The sequence below is a fragment of the Salvelinus namaycush genome, chromosome 3, assembly GCF_016432855.1.
Source record: "Salvelinus namaycush isolate Seneca chromosome 3, SaNama_1.0, whole genome shotgun sequence".
NCBI classification, from domain to species: domain Eukaryota; kingdom Metazoa; phylum Chordata; class Actinopteri; order Salmoniformes; family Salmonidae; genus Salvelinus; species Salvelinus namaycush.
This window is the reverse complement of record NC_052309.1, coordinates 11965141-11981976: the sequence shown is the minus strand read 5'-3', so window position 1 is coordinate 11981976 and position 16836 is coordinate 11965141. Positions and strand designations below refer to the sequence as shown.

The 16836-nt window shown below is 43.5% G+C and overlaps 1 protein-coding gene across 3 annotated transcripts; it reads left to right on the top strand.

The window, feature by feature from the left end:
• The first annotated feature begins 271 nt into the window (after positions 1-271).
• On the top strand, positions 272-16558 carry LOC120044947 (protein prune homolog 2-like). Of its 3 annotated transcripts, none has more exons than XM_038989696.1 (11): positions 272-381; positions 3261-3336; positions 3679-3888; positions 4130-4306; positions 4683-4785; positions 5460-5591; positions 7454-7540; positions 14052-14150; positions 14245-14283; positions 14762-14809; positions 15038-16558. In XM_038989696.1, exons 2-11 carry the CDS (start codon positions 3282-3284, stop codon positions 15066-15068), a joined length of 981 nt encoding a protein of 326 aa, XP_038845624.1. In that variant the 5' UTR covers positions 272-381; positions 3261-3281; the 3' UTR covers positions 15069-16558. The 3 variants fall into 3 exon arrangements, with proteins under 3 accessions (XP_038845624.1, XP_038845626.1, XP_038845625.1); XM_038989698.1 differs by having other exon boundaries at positions 14762-14813; XM_038989697.1 differs by lacking the exon at positions 272-381 and adding an exon at positions 1080-1384.
• Positions 16559-16836: the final 278 nt, after the last annotated feature.

Below are 16836 nucleotides of genomic sequence, written 5' to 3'. Positions count from 1 at the left end.
GTTGACCACATGTTGACAACGTGACTAACAGTGCAGTTCTATGTGGGGGGCTAAGTGCCTTGATCAAGGGCACAATGGCAGGAGGTGGTAGGTCTACATGGGATTGGACACAGCAGTTTTCCAGTGTCAATAATGCTTACCTTTTCATGTAAGCTATATATAATATTAATGAAAATGTAGTTAAATGTCATGGAGAAGTCAAGGAACACACACACACACACACACACACACACACACACACACACACACACACACAGGTATGACGGTGGCAGGACATCGTGGCAACGACCTTTGTACCAAACAGGCAGCAGTCATGTGTGCTGTACTTTCAGGCTCCTATCTCTTCCTGTTTAACTGGTGAGACCGAGACCAAGAACAGAGGTGAGTGACTAAACAAACAAACATGCGCCCGTCCAAAGAGGATCTCCTCAGAGGAAAGGTCTTCCAACTATGTAGAATTAAGTTTTGTGGTTTAACAACCAGCGTTTGCAACTATTTACTGTATACTTGAAATCCCTGCTCATAATTTAAAGTTCCACATCTCTATTGTGTAGTAGGAGACACTGGCTATTGTTCGATCTTCCTGTTTTTATTGTTTTTTAAATTCTTGATTGCATTAGGTGAGGAGATGCTGTATTCCTTTTCTATTGTTTGATTGAAATATCAAGTGCTTGTTATCCTTAGGTAGTGCATTATATTTTATATATGTATATATATTATAATGAAGACAATAAGGCAGATACTGTACATGGAGAAATATGGGAGATGAATGAGACTGGAGGTAGGTGTGTTTATTTAGGAGACACTGAAGCAATTTAAGGTGAAGAGGACATGATGTAGTTATAACTGAACATGTATAGTGGGTGGAACTAGAAAATGGTCGTAAAATTAGAACATTAGTAAAGGTGGTAGTCATACAGTTTAATGCTCATCATAAAGCACTGCTCCGTATTTACAATATTTTCTGATTGATTTATTTCGATTAATCAAAGAACATGGAATGGCTTCTAAAATACATCGATTGTCTTAGATAGTGAAAGCAAGGGATTCATTTTAATTCTACTGCTTCCTTTCAACTCATTGTTTCTCTTTTAGCCCTGAGGGATAATAAAAACCTCTTTTAGCTGCGCAGTCAGGCTTACAACTCCTCTCAGTTGGCCTCTAATAATAACACACACGCACGCACAACTGGAGAAGCAGGGGACTGCCCTTATTTGGTGCCAGCCTGTGTCATGTGACCACAAAATGGTGGAAGCTGTGAGCAGTTTGTAAGCTGAGCATCTCTACCAAGAGCCTGGGAGGAAAATAAAGACAAAAAGGGAGATACAGCTGAAATCCATGCTCTGAGACAGAGAAGGACAGAGATTCCCGTGCCCCAGTAGTGGTGAGTGGTTGGGTTAAATGTGATGCAGAATAAAGAAAAAGGGAGAAGAGAGAGATGTATTTATTTTCTAGAGACAGGAAGAGAGGGAGAGAGAGGGAGGGGCTGCTGTCATCAGCACTGTGTTGCTGTGCTGCGGTGTGTGTATTAGGCGGTTCATCGCCGTCCATGGAGCAAAGCAGCTGATGCTGGTCTTGCTATACCGACCATATGTGTGTCTGTGTGTATGTGTGTGTGTGAATCAGCAGTATGTAATTCATCTTTGCTGTTCGGAATTCAGCTATTCTAATCAGCATGTTTTTTGTTTGTTGCATTGCCAATGCAATCAGATTTTTCTTCTCCCGTCTGGAAGAGAAACTAGGATCAGTTCAGTATTTTCATGTGCGTGAGTGCACGTGAAGGTTGGTTCATTTGCATCTGTGCCCAATCTGTGCTCGAGTGAGCGTGTGGACATTTGAATCAGCAGAGAGACTGAAAAGAGGAGAGAGGGAAGAGAAGAGAACGGGAGGAGAGAGGGAGGAGAATGGGCTGCTGATGATGTAACAGCTTTACCCTCCCTCCCCATCCCTCTCTCCGCCTCCTCCTGCAAGAAACGGATGGATAATTCACAGAGAAGGAGAGATCTGACGACCTTTACCCCAACCCTCCTCCCACTCCCTCCCTCTTCTCCCTCTCCCCTCTTCCTCTTCTCCTCTTCTCCCTCTCATTCTCCTCTCCCCTCCCTCTTCTCCCTCTTCACTTCTCCCTCTCTTTCTCCACTCCCCTCCCTCATCTCCTTCTCCCCCTCTTCTTCCACTCCCCTTCCTCTTTTCTACTCCCCTCCCTCCCCTCCCTCTCCCCTGTTTCCTCCACTCCCCTCCCTCATCTCCCCCTCTTCTTCCACTCCCCTTCCTCTTTTCTACTCCCCTCCCTCTCCCCTGTTTCCTCCACTCCCCTCCCTCATCTCCCCCTCTTCCTCCACTCCCCTTCCTCTTTTCTACTCCCCTCCCACCCCTCCCTCTCCCCCGTTTCCTCCACTCCCATCCCTCATCTCCCCTCCCTCAGCTCTCACTGGTACGCAGTATCAATAGTCTTAGTATAGGGACTATTATGGATGATGTCTTAGTATAGGGACTATTGTGGATGATGTCTTAGTATAGGGACTATTGTGGATGATGTCTTAGTATAGGGACTATTGTGGATGATGTCTTAGTATAGGGACTATTGTGGATGATGTCTTAGGATAGGGACTATTGTGGATGATGTCTTAGTATTTGTATTTATTATGGATCCCCATTAGCTGCTGCCAAGGCAGTCCCCACATACATTCACAGATTTTACAACACACTGTGTGCCCTCAGGCCCCTACTCCACCACTACCACATATCTACAGTACAAAATCCATGTGTACGTGTGTGTATAGGGCATATGTTATTGTGTGTGTGTGTATGCATCTGTCTGTGCCTATGTTTGAAGTCTTAGTATAGGGACTATTGTGGATGATTTCGTAGTATAGGGACTATTTTGGATGATGGATGATGATTCTCCCCAGCAATGTAGAGGTTGAAGAACCACAGTAGAGGGTTTGTGACCCTGTCTGCTGAAGTGAAAAATCTATTCTCTCTGTGGTGCAAGAAATGAAAGCCCTGTTGTTTAGATAAGGACACACACACACACACACACACACACACACACACACACACACACACACACACACACACACACACACACACACACACACACACACACAGTTGCACCAGAGGAGCTAGCTCCTCCTACCAGCCTTCTCTGACATGGACAAACTCACACATGCGCACGCACACACACACACACACACACACACGTACACTCTTTATTGAGTCTGTATTCAGTATGTCATTGGTCTCTGTATTCTCTTCAGGTCCCGCTGGGTGATGAGGGCATGGACCTGGCATCTCAGAGTAAGATGAGCTCAGAGGTGGCCGAGGGCAGACCAGGTGAGCCTCAGTTAGACACCGGCAACTCTGTGTGTGATAGGTTATTATTCCATCATTACTCTTTGGCTACCTGCAGGACTGAGCTGTCAGTTTACTTAATTAGGCACACTCTCACAGTTACATACAGCAGCATGATGAGGCTAGTTACTCATACAGACACATTAACTCATTCCTAATGCACATTTACTGCTATATCATTTAAAAGTCCAAATGTTCTTTAGCACAGAAGACAACCAGACAAAATGCCATAACCCACCACTCCACAAGAGATAAGGAGTGATGAAGAGAGATAGATGGATCATTCTAACATTTACAGTGACTCTTCCCCCTCTCTCCCTGTAGCCCCTCCCAACTCACTGCCCCTGCAGGGCACGCCGGGTGGCCCCTCCCAAAGGAAGAAGCTCTCCGCCCCGCGTATCAGCCTTTCGCTGGACCAGAGTGAAGACGACGCCCTAGAGACACCCGATGACCTGGACATTAACGTGGACGACCTGGATACGCCTGACGACACAGACTATCTGGACTACACCGACAATGAGCTGGACTGGGAGGGTGAGTCAGTCTAGGAGTACGGCCAAATGGCACTCCTAAGTACACTTTACAGTATAGGTCCATTTCAGACACAGACTAATATACCAAACAAGATATTTCACCACTTGGGAAGCTGTATCAATGAAAATGAACATTTGATTCCGTATACCTAATTTCCCTCGTAAATAAAATGTTTGTTGTTGAATTTATAGTATGTCTGTGTTTTCTACTAGCTGTGTTTCTGTTTTTTTCCTCAAACCAGAACCCCCGACAGCCAATCGTAACACATCAAAAGAGCCGTGCGAGCCGATTCCTACGTGCAGTGCAGCGGAGGAGCGTCAGGATGCGAAGCTGTGGAGGGCCGTGGTCATCGGGGAGCAGGAACACCGCATCAACATGAAGATCATCGAGCCCTACCAGAGAGTTATATCCCATGGAGGTACAGGAAAGTTCTGATTGTTGTTTGGTGTTTTTATACCTTCTTTTTTTATATACCTTATTTTACCTCCTTTCTCTTGGTGGGGTCTCCCGTACAAAACAGATTTTCATCTCATGGAATGTAATGGGACTTAATTACAGGTAAAAAATGTAATATTCAGACATACACTGACATACCGATGGCAGATGACAGAGAGAAATACAAACAAACTGAGAAACGAAACAGCCAAACACCCCACCCAACAACACCCTACCCTACCCCACCCAGCCCAGACCCAACCCACGATCTAGCCTCTGAGACAGGGTACTCTTGTAAACTGTTGTAGTGTGGGTAATATTTTAATATTTCTTTTGAAGTGTTGTTTTTCCTTCATCAGGGTACTATGGAAACGGAGTGAACGCCATCATAGTGTTTGCAGCGTGTTTCCTCCCAGACAGTGACAGTGAGGACTACCATGAAGTCATGGAGAACCTCTTCCTGTAAGTTGCACCTATCCTCACTCTCATTAGTACTGACTTATGCACCTTTTAAAGGTGATGTACGCAGAGATCACATTCACTATAATTGCTGAATATTTTGGCTCAATCTGAAATTACCTTTAAATGTCAAGCAAGCTATTACTCAGATCTTGTGTGGATCGGAATGATTCCCGACCTTACTCCCCTATCCCTGGTTCGAAACGTAGACCTGTGACCTAACAAATACACACATTATTTGTAGATTATTTGATGCATATACTGATAACTAATTGCGTTTTATGGTTAAGTTCTTGTCTGTCTTTATTACGAAGAAAAATAACTTGAAGAGCAATGTTGTAACTATTCTACATGTACCTTCCAATTGTTCACTGTCATACTCCTCGCTTGTTCTTCATTTCAGTGATATTTCAGATGTTTCTCTACTCTTTGGACATGTTTTAAATCATACACTAGAACCTAGTGACTAGATTGATTTACATTTGACGTTTTTGTCATTTAGCAGATGCTCTTATCCACAGCGACTTACAATTAGTGCATTCATTTTAAGATAGCTAGGTGAGGCAACCTCATATCACAGTGGTAGTAAGTACATTTTCCCTCAATAAAGTAGTTATCAGCGAAGTCAGTGATAGTAGTTTGATGTGTACTTTCCCTGCTGTATGTCCTGCTGGCAGATATGTGATCAGCACGTTGGAGCTGATGGTGGCAGAGGACTATATGATTGTCTATTTGAACGGAGCCACGCCCCACAGGAGGATGCCTGGAATGGGCTGGCTCAAGAAGTGCTACCAGATGATTGACAGGAGGTAGATTGCTTTTTACAATGTTTGATTCATGGATGAGTAGATGGATGGATTAATTATGTTTGTAGTATGAAAAAGTGCAAGGGGATAGAGTCAGGACCACGGGATAAAATGTGATAGGATTAACATGTACTTACAGTTGAAGTCGGAAGTTTACATACACTTAGGTTGGAGTCATTAAAACTCGTTTTTCAACCACTCCACAAATGTCTTGTTAACAAACAATAGTTTTGGCAAGTCGGTTACAACATCTACTTTGTGCATGACACAAGTAATTTTTCCAACAATTGTTTCAGACAGATTATTTCACTTATAATTCACTGTATCACAATTCCAGTGGGTCAGAAGTTTACATACACTAAGTTGACTGTGCCTTTAAACAGCTTGGAAAATTCCAGAAAATTATTTCATGGCTTTAGAAGCTTCTGATAGGATAATTGACATCATTTGAGTCAATTGGAGGTGTACCTGTGGATGTATTTCAAGGCCTACCTTCAAACTCAGTGCCTCTTTGCTTGACATCAGGGGAGAATCAAAACAAATCAGCCAAGACCTCAGAAAAAAATTGCAGACCTCCACAAGTCTGGTTGATCCTTGGGAGCATTTTTCAAATGCCTGACGGTACCACGTTCATCTGTACAAACAATAGTACGCAAGTATAAACACCATGGGACCGCGCAGCTGTCATACCGCTCAGGAAGCAGACGTGTTCTGTCTCCTAGAGATGAACGTACTTTGGTGCAAAAAGTGCAAATCAATCCCAGAACAACAGCAAAGGACCTTGTGAAGATGCTGGAGGAAACAGGTACAAAAGTATCTATATCCACAGTAAAACGTGTCCTATTTCGACATAACCTGAAAGGCCGCTCAGCAAGGAAGAGCCACTGCTCCAAAACCGCCATAAAAAAGCCAGACTACGGTTTGCAACTGCACATGGAGACAAAGATCGTACTTTTTGGAGAAATGTCCTCTGGTGTGATCAAACAAAAATAGAACTGTTTGGCCATAATGACCATCGTTATGTTTGGAGGAAAAAGGGGGATGCTTGCAAGCCGAAGAACACCATCCCAACCGTGAAGCACGGGGGTGGCAGCATCATGTTGTGGGGGTGCTTTACTGCAGGAGGGACTGGTGCACTTCACAAAATAGATTATGTGGATATATTGAAGCAACATCTCAAGACATCAGTCAGGAAGTTAAAGCTTGGTCGCAAATGGGTTTTCCAAATGGAAAATGACCCCAAGCATACTTCCAAAGTTGTGGCAAAATGGCTTAAGGACAACAAAGTCAAGGTATTGGAGTGGCCATCACAAAGCCCTGACCTCAATCCTATAGAAAATTTGTGGGCAGAACTGAAAAAGCGTGTGCAAGCAAGGAGGCCTACAAACCTAACTCAGTTACACCAGCTCTTTTTGGAGGAATGGGCCAAAATTCACCCAACATATTGTGGGAAGCTTGTGGAAGGCTACCCGAAACGTTTGACCCAAGTTAAACAATTTAAAGGCAATGCTATCAAATACTAATTGAGTGTATGTAAACTTCTGACCCACTGGGAATGTGATGAAAGAAATCAAAGCTGAAATAAATCATTATCTCTACTATTATTCTGACATTTCACATTCTTAAAATAAACTGGTGATCGTAACTGACCTAAAACAGGGAATTATTACTAGGATTAAATGTCAGGAATTGTGAAAAACTGTATTTTTCACAATTCCTGACTGAGTTTAAATGTATTTGGCTAAGGTGTATGTAAACTTCCGACTTCAACTGTATTTCCCCATGTGTTCAACTGTAATAACATTGTATCATGCCACCACACACAAACACTCAATATGATCATTTTTATGAATGTTTGGTTACAGGCTCAGGAAGAATTTGAAATCCTTCATCATTGTCCACCCGTCCTGGTTTATACGCACCATCCTAGCCATCACCAGGCCCTTCATAAGGTAAACACATGTAGACAGTGGCTTCAGAAAGTATTCACATCCCTTGACGTTTTGTTGTTAAAAAGTGGGATTAAAATTGATTTGTCATTTTTTTTGGTCAACGAGCTACACAAAATACTCTCATGTCAAAGTGCAAGAAAAGTATAACATTTGTAAAAATAAAAAAAAAGACAAGAAAAGGAAAACTAGTATATCTTGATATATTAAATCACTTTGGGCAGTGATTACAGTTGTGAGTCTTTCAGGATATCTCTAAGAGCTTTCCACACATGGATTGTGCAACATTTGCCCATTATTATATATTTTTTTTATTCTTCAAGCTCTGTCAAATTGGTTGTTGATCATTGCTAGATAACCATTTTCAGGTCTTACCATAGATTTTCAAGCAGTTTTAAGTCAAAACTGTAACCAGGACACTCAGGAACATTCACTGTCTTCTAGGTAAACACCTCCAGTGTAGATTTGGCCTTGTGTTTTAGTTATTGACCTGCTGAAAGGTGAATTCATCTCCCAGTGTCTGGTGGAAGGCAGACTGAATCAGGTTTTCCTCTAGGATTTTGCCTGTGCCTCGCTCCATTACGTTTATTTTTATCCTGAACAATCACAAGCATCCATGTCTTTGTCTTGTTCCCGTGTCTTATCCCGTGTAAATAACCGGTCTTTTTCGTATATATCTTAATCTCACTTTCTATCTACGAACTAAATATACTTTCCTGCAACCCACCTCATCCAATGTAGTACGGATCTGCTATTTTTATTTCTTATAACTGGAACTTCCATCAGGAGCTAGCCAGCTAACTAGCTACTAGTCTTTGTTAGCCACGGCTAGCAGTCTTCACCTTTTTCCCGGTCATCAGCCAGCTTTAGCTCGGACAACACCTGCCAGTCTGCACAGCGCGATATCAACCAAGAGCATATCGGACTGTTTCTCTCTACCATATCACCGGATTCCCGCCGCTCTAGATCATTACACCGGATCATCGCAGCTAGCTAGCTGCAAACGAGTGGCTATTGTTAGCTAACGCCTCTGTCCTGAAGCAAGCAGCAGCTAGCCTTGAGCTAGCCTCGAGCTAGTCCCCTCTACCAGCTAATTCTAGGGCTACAATACCTCCTTTGCCAATTGGCCTGGTCCCTTTATTGTCGACACGGAGCCCCTCCGATCCATCACGAATGGACTGCCGACGTGATCGCCCGATGTGGTCTCAACAGGCTATTCTGTTACGATGTCGCCGAAGAACCATCTACTAGCCCCGGCCCACTAGCTTTTCTGAACGCTGTGTCCACTGCTCGCCTAGCGTAGTAGTGACTAGCGAACGGCACCCTGACTCACCTATTGCTGCTCTTTTGACCCTATGATCACTCGGCTACACGGCTGATGCCCCCTGGACTGTTTCAATAACACGGTACCTCATTTTGTTTACCTGTCGGCCCCAGCCTCGAACTCAGGTCCTGTATGTACCTAACTGACCTGCTCTGCCCATTCATCACCATTTACCCGTTGTTGTCTTAGCTCTCCTGATCAACACCTGTGATTGCTTTATGCCGCTCTCTAATGTCAATATGTCTTGTCTCACTGCTGTCTTGGCTAGTTCCTATTGTTTTATTTGACAGTAGAGCCCTCAGTCCCGCTCAAAATGCCTTAAATAGCTCTTTTGTCCCACCCCACACACATGCGGAGACCTCACCTGGCTTAACTGGTACCTCAAGAGACTAAACCTCTCTCATCGTCACTCAATGCCTAGGTTTACCTCCACTGTACTCACATCCTACCATACCCTTGTCTGTACATTATGCCTTGAATCTATTCTTCCACGCCCAGAAATCTGCTCCTTTTATTCTCTGTCCCCAACGCACTAGACGACCAGTTCTTATAGTCTTTAGCCGTACCCTTATCTTACTCCTCCTCTGTTCCTCTGGTGATGTAGAGGTTAACCCAGGCCCTGTAGTCCCCAGTTCCACTCCTATTCCCCAGGCGCTATCATTTGTTGACTTCTGTAAACGTAAAAGCCTTGGTTTCATGCATGTTAACATCAGAAGCCTCCTCCCTAAGTTTGTTTTATTCACTGCTTTAGCACACTCCGCCAACCCTAATGTCCTAGCCGTGTCTGCATCCTGGCTTAGGAAGGCCACCAAAAATTCTGAAATTTCCATCCCCAACTACAACATTTTCCGCCAAGATAGAACTGCCAAAGGGGGTGGAGTTGCAATCTACTGTAGAGAGAGCCTGCAGAGTTCTGGCATGCTATCCAGGTCTGTGCCCAAACAGTTCGAGCTTCTACTTTTAAAAATCCACCTTTCCAGAAATAAGTCTCTCACTGTTGCCGCTTGTTATAGAACCCCCTCAGCCCTCAGCGGTGCCCTGGACACCATATGTGAATTAATTGCCCCCCATTTATCTTCAGAGTTTGTACTATTAGGTGACCTAAACTGGGATATGCTTAACACCCCGGCCGTCCTACAATCTATCAATGCCCTCAATCTCACGCAAACTATCATGGAACCTACCAGGTGTAACCCTAAATCCGTAAACACAGGCACCCTCATAGATATCATCCTGACCAACCTGCCCTCTAAATACACCTCTGCTGTCTTCAACCAGGATCTCAGCGACCACTGCCTCATTGCCTGCGTCCGTAATGGTTCCGTGGTCAAAAGACCACCCCTCATCACTGTCAAATGCTCTCTATAACACTTCAGCGAGCAGGCCTTTCTAATCGACCTGGCCCGGGTATCCTGGAAGAAAATTGACCTCATTCCGTCAGTAGAGGATGCCTGGTTATTCTTTAAAAGTGCTTTCCTCACCATCTTAAATAAGCATGCCCCATTCAAAAATGTTGAACTAAGAACAGATATAGCCCTTGGTTCGCTCCAGACTTGACTGCCCTTGACCAGCACAAAAACATCCTGTGGCGTACTGCATTAGCATCGAAAAGCCCCCGCGATATGCAACTTTTCAGGGAAGTTAGGAACCAATATACACAGGCAGTTAGGAAAGCAAAGGCTAGCTTTTTCAAATAAAAATTTGCATCCTGTAGCACAAAGTTTTTGGACACTGTAAAGTACATGGAGAATAAGAGCACCTCCTCCCATCTGCCCACTGCACTGAGGCTAGGAAACACTGTCACCACCGATAAATCTATGATAATCGAGAATTTCAATAAGCATTTTTCTACGGCTAGCCATGCTTTCCATCTGGCTACCCTTACCCCGGTCAACAGCTCTGCACCCCCCACAGAAACTTGCCCAAGCCTCCCCCATTTCTCCTTCACCCAAATCCAGATAGCTGAGGTTCTGAAAGAGCTGCAAAATCTGGACCCCTACAAATCAGCTGGGCTAGTCAATCTGGACCATCTCTTTCTTAAATTATCCGCCGCAATTGTTGTAACCCTATTACTAGTCTGTTCAACCTCTATTTCGTATCGTCTGAGATCCCTAAAGATTGGAAAGCGGCTGCGGTGGGGATGATCTATCCTACCCTGCCTTGCTAAAGTCTTCGAAAGCCATGTAAACAAACAGATTACAGACCATTTCGAATCCCACCATACCTTCTCCGCTATGCAATCTGGTTTCCGAGCTGGTCACGGGTGAACCTCAGCCACGCTCAAGGTCCTAAACGATATCATAACCGCCATTGATAAAAGACAATACTGTGCAGCCGTCTTCATCGACCTGGCCAAGGCTTTCGACGCCGTCAATCACCGTATTCTTATCGGCAGACTCAACAGCCTTGGTTTCTCAAATGACTGCCTCGCCTGGTTCACCAACTACTTCTCAGATAGAGTTCAGTGCGTCAAATCGGAGGGCCTGTTGTCCGTACCTCTTGCAGTCTCTATGGGGGTGCCACAAGGTTCAATTCTCAGGCCGACTCTTTTCTCTGTATACATCAGTGATGTCGCTCTTGCTGCTGGTGATTCTCTGATCCAGCTCTACGCAGACGAGACCATTCTGTATACTTCTAACACCATTCTGTGTTAACAAACCTCCAGACAAGCTTCAATGCCATACAACACTCCTTCCGTGGCCTCCAACTGCTCTTAAATGCAAGTAAAACTAAATGCATGCTCTTCAACCGATCACTGCCCGCAGCCTCCCGCCCGTCTAGCATCACTACTCTGGACGGTTCTGACTTAGAATATGTGGACAACTACAAATACCTAGGTGTCTGGTTAGACTGTAAACTCTCCTTCCAGACTCACATTAAGCATCTCCAATCCAAAATGAAATCTAGAATTGGCTTCCTATTTCACAACAAAGCATCCTTCACTCATGCTGCCAAACATACCCTCGTAAAACTGACTATCCTACCGATCCTTGGCTTTGACAATGTCACTTACAAAATAGCCTCCAACACTCTACTCAGCAAATTGGATGTAGTCTATCACAGTGCCATCCGTTTTGTTTCCAAAGCCCCATATACGACCTGTATGCTCTTGTTGGCTGGCCCTCGCTTCATATTCGTTGCCAAACCTACTGGCTCCAGGTCATCTATAAGTCTTTGCTAGGTATAGCCCCGCCTTATCTCAGCTCACTGGTCACCATAGCAGCACCCACCCGTAGCACGCGCTCCAGCAGGTATATTTCACAGGTCATCCCCAAAGCCTACTCCTGCTTTGGCCGCCTTTCCTTCCAGTTCTCTGCTGCCAATGACTGGAACGAATTGCAAAAATCACTGAAGCTGGAGTAATATATCTCCCTCACTAGCTTTAAGCATCAGCTGTCAGAGCAGCTTACAGATCATTGCACCTGTACACAGCCCATCTGTAAATAGCCCACCCAACTACCTCATCCCTATATTGTTATTTATTTTTTGCTCTTTTGCACCCCAGTATCTCTACTTGCATATTCATCTTCTGCACATCTATCACTCCAGTGTTTAATTGCTAAATTGTCATTATTTTGCCGCTATGGCCTATTTATTGCCTTACCTCCCAAATCTTACTACATTTGCACACACTGTATATAGACTTTGCTATTGTGTTATTGACTGTACGTTTGTTTATCCCATGTGTAACTCTGTGTTGTTGTTTGTGTCACACTGCTTTGCTTTATTTTGGCCAGGTCACAGTTGTAAATGAGAACTTGTTCTCAACTGGCCTACCTGGTTAAATAAAGGTGAAATAAGAAAATAATTTTAAAAAGCATACCCATAACATTATGCAACCACCACTGTGCTTGAAAATATGGAGAGTAGTACTCAGTAATGTGTTGTATTGGATTTGCTCCAAACATAGCACTTTGTATTCAGGGCAAAAAGTGAATTGCTTTGCCAAATGTTTTGCAGTATTACTTTAGTGGTTTCCTTCCTCTCCGGCAACTGAGTTAGGAAGGATGTCTGTATCTTTGTATTGACTGGGTGTATTGATACATCAACCAAATTGTAATTAATAACTTCACCATGCTCAAAGGGATATTCAATGTCTGCTTTTTTTACCCATCTACCAATAGGTGCCTTCTTTGCGGCGAGACATTGGAAAACCTAACTGGCCTTTGTGGTTGAATCTGTGTTTGAAATTCAATGCTCAACTAAGGGACCTTACAGTTAATTGTATGTGTGGGGTACAGAGATGAGGAAGTCATTCAAAAATCATGTTAAAAACTATTATTGTACACAAAGTGAGTCTATGCAAACTATTATGTGACTTGTCAAGCAAATGTTTACTCCTGAACTTATTCAGGCTTGCATTAACAAAGGGGTTGAATACTTGACTCAAGACATTTCAGCTTTTCATATTTAATTAATTTGTTTTAAAAAATTCAAACAACATAATTCCACTTTGACATTATGGGGTATTTTGTGTAGGCCAGTGACAAAATATCTAAATTGAATCAATTTTAAAATTCTGGCTGTAACACAACAAAATGTGGAGAAAGTCAAGGGGTGTGAATACTTCATGAAAGCATGGTATACACTGAGTGTACAAAACACCTACTCTTACATGACATAGACTGAACAGGTGAATGCTATGATCTCTTGTTGATGTCACTTTAAATCAGTGTAGATGAAGGGGAGGTAGACAGGTTAAAGAAGGATTTTTATGCCTTGAGACAATTGAGACATGGATTGTGTATGTGTGCCAGTCAGAGGGTGAATGGGCAAGACAAAAGATGTTAGTGCATTTGAACGCGGTATGGTAGTAGGTGCCAGGCGCACTGGCTTGTGTCAAGAACTGCAACGCTGCTGGGTTTTTTCACCCTTAACAGTTTCCTGTGTGTATCAATGGTCCGCCACTCAAAGGACATCCAGCCAACTTGACACAACTGTGGGAAGCATTGGTTTCAACATGGGCCAGCATCCCTGTGGAACGCTTTTGACATCTTGTAGAGTCCATGACCAGATGAATTGAGGCTGTTCTGAGGGCAAAGGGGGGTGCAACTCAATATTAGTAAGGTGTTCCTAATGTTTTGTACACTCAGTGTACATTTCTCTGTTCAAATAAAATAACCTGGCAGATAAAGATAGCAGGAGTGTGTACATCCACTTACATATGTGTGTTTGTGTGTTTTGTCACAGCACCAAGTTCAGCAATAAGATAACGTATGTGAACAGCCTGGCTGAGCTGCAGGAACTCATCCCCATAGAGTACGTCCACATCCCAGAGTGCATCATTAGGTGAGCCCAGTCTACACATCCCTCTCTCCCTTCTTCTCCTCTCCTCCTCTTCACTGTAACTGACTATCTTCCGTTGTCAACTCTCACCCCTTAGCCTTGACGAGGAGCTGAAGGAAGCGGCGTTGAGCTCGACGTAAGCATCGACTCCCTTCCCTTATTATTACGGCTGTAGAAACAGAAACTATATACCCCCCATGTCTGTTCTCTCTTAACTACACTCCCATCTATCACATGATCCTGTTTAAGATCAGAAAGGCTTGTAGGTTGGATCAGCCTTCTCACCTGTGTGTTTGTTCTGACTACTTTCATACTCTGTAATAATATGTAAATGTGATAAATGTATCCCGCAAGGCATTTGTCTTCCATGTATTGCCATAATCTATAGTTTATTGATGATTAATTATGGTGATATATCACAGATGGTGAATAAGATGAGTCTGAGAAAGAGATGTAGAATTCCAATGAGAAACATACTCGTTTGACTATATTTGGTTCGGCCTTCCCCACAAGGAATACCATTGATTCAATATGGTCCACAGAATGTAGCCCTTGATATATTTACCACTGCACCCCAGATTCCCTTCTGACTTGTTTTCCTTTTTCTTCTGTAGCGTGAGCAGCTTCCTCCAGGGACCTGAGCCGACGTCTGGGAGACCAGAGTCAGTAAGACCACTAAAGCTACTTGTTTAAGTGCAGTCTGAAGAGAGATGGCCTTGTCTGGCTTGTCTGTCTTTCGTATAAACACTGAGGCTGCGTCCCAAAATGGCACCCTATTCCCTATAGGGCCCTGGTCAAAAGCAGTGCACTATATTAGGGAATAGTTTGCTATTTGGGATGCTGCCTCTAACATTACTGCCTCTGTTTCATTGGCTTCTCTTCCTCTGCAGAGCCGATAAAACCAACACGAACAGCTCCTAGACAAAGTTGTGTTCAACACCACTGGAAATGGATGGTTGTGGCTTCGCTTCAAAATGGAATTTCACATTGTTTTAAAACTCCTGAATGTTTCGTACACTAGAAACAGTAAGACCGATGTACTATTCCTGTGTGTTTGTCAGACACGGAGACGACTATAAAACACTCCATAATCCCTGTTAGCACTCAGACGCAGTATTCTATAACACCACCATAACATTAATCTACAACACCATTGACAGACTTTAGATTAGCACCAGGGGTTTCTTAATCCTGGTCTTTGGGACCCACAGGGGTGCACTGTTTTGTTTCTTCCCAGCACTAACACACCTGATAGCACACCAAGGTCTTGATGATTAGCTGATTAGTTGAATAATCAGGTGTTTGTGCTGGGTTGTAACATAATTTGCACACAAGTGGGTTGCCCAGGACCAGTATTAAGATGCTTGACACTGTAAATCCACATACATGATAGTTTGTTAAGGACAGAATAACAAATGGTCTCTCACAGTACAGTACATACTTCCATTCTTAGCATCGAAGTTAATGTTGTACTTTGGTAATAATGCATGAGCAGCAGTGAAGCAATAATATCTCATCCTTTAAAGGTAGACTCAGTGGACTGACGTTGCCACGAGCAGCACCGCATATATCGAAATGAGCGAGATGCAAGACTTCTCTCACAGTATCTGTGCAGGTGCACGCTTCACAGTGTCCACAGCATGGTGGCCACAGCCACAGGACCAAAACAGCGGGGAAGTTTGAGTTTCACGCTTCATTGCTCTTAGTTCTTGTGGAAATTGACCTACTATGCTGTTGACTTTCTGCATCTACATCATATCGCTGAGTCTACCTTTAATGTTAGTCCATCTGGGATTTAGACAAGTCATTATGTCCTTGAGACAACAGCACATCAATGATGGTATGTCAAAATCAATCTGACATATCGATGGCATGATAAAACCTAGTCCCCTTAGGAAATGACCAAGTTACACGTCTCAATCTTTTTTGTTGTTGATCTTATTACTCTGGATCTTGATGAAAGTGTTTTACCACTAAAATCTCTAGATGTTTTCACGTTGAATTAATCTGAAATAGAGAGGATGCCGTGTGTAACCATAGAAATATATTTCTGTGTGTAACCAAGTGATAATGTGTGAAAACAAGCTGTCAGTAAATTGTGAGAGCATGTCCTTTCAGATACCTGTCCTATAAGTCGAGCGTGCCGTGTGTGTTGTGTGTCTGTGTGTCCTGTCAGTGTGTGTTTCCGTCAGACTTTCTACATATTCACCGTCTAGGGCTCTTGCTGCACCAAACAGGATATGACCTCAGAGTGGGACAGAGAGAGCAGCGTGGGTCTCTGTAAAGCACAATTTCGCATCCCATGTGTGGGTGTATGTGTGTGTGTCAATGCATGTTTCCTCAGATTGATGGCCTTCAACATTGTGTGTAATATGATGGAACACTAAAATCAATAAATTGTTTTACGCTGAGCAATTCTCCTGTGTTTTTCCTCACGTGCCATCTATGCCAATGTCAGTTGCATTCATTTGTGAATTAAATGATGAATTTGCATCCTTATTAGCCATACTTGAAGGTCATTTACCTTCCTATCACACCACCAGGGTGATATTCTTTAAGGTTTAGGGCTGGATTTAATGTGTATCGCAGAAGTATTGCGGGAAAATTTGCGATGGAAATTTAAAAGGCAATGTTCCTGCGTTTGCGGAGACTGCATTCACAGTAAACGCTGAATATGTCGGCTCAATCT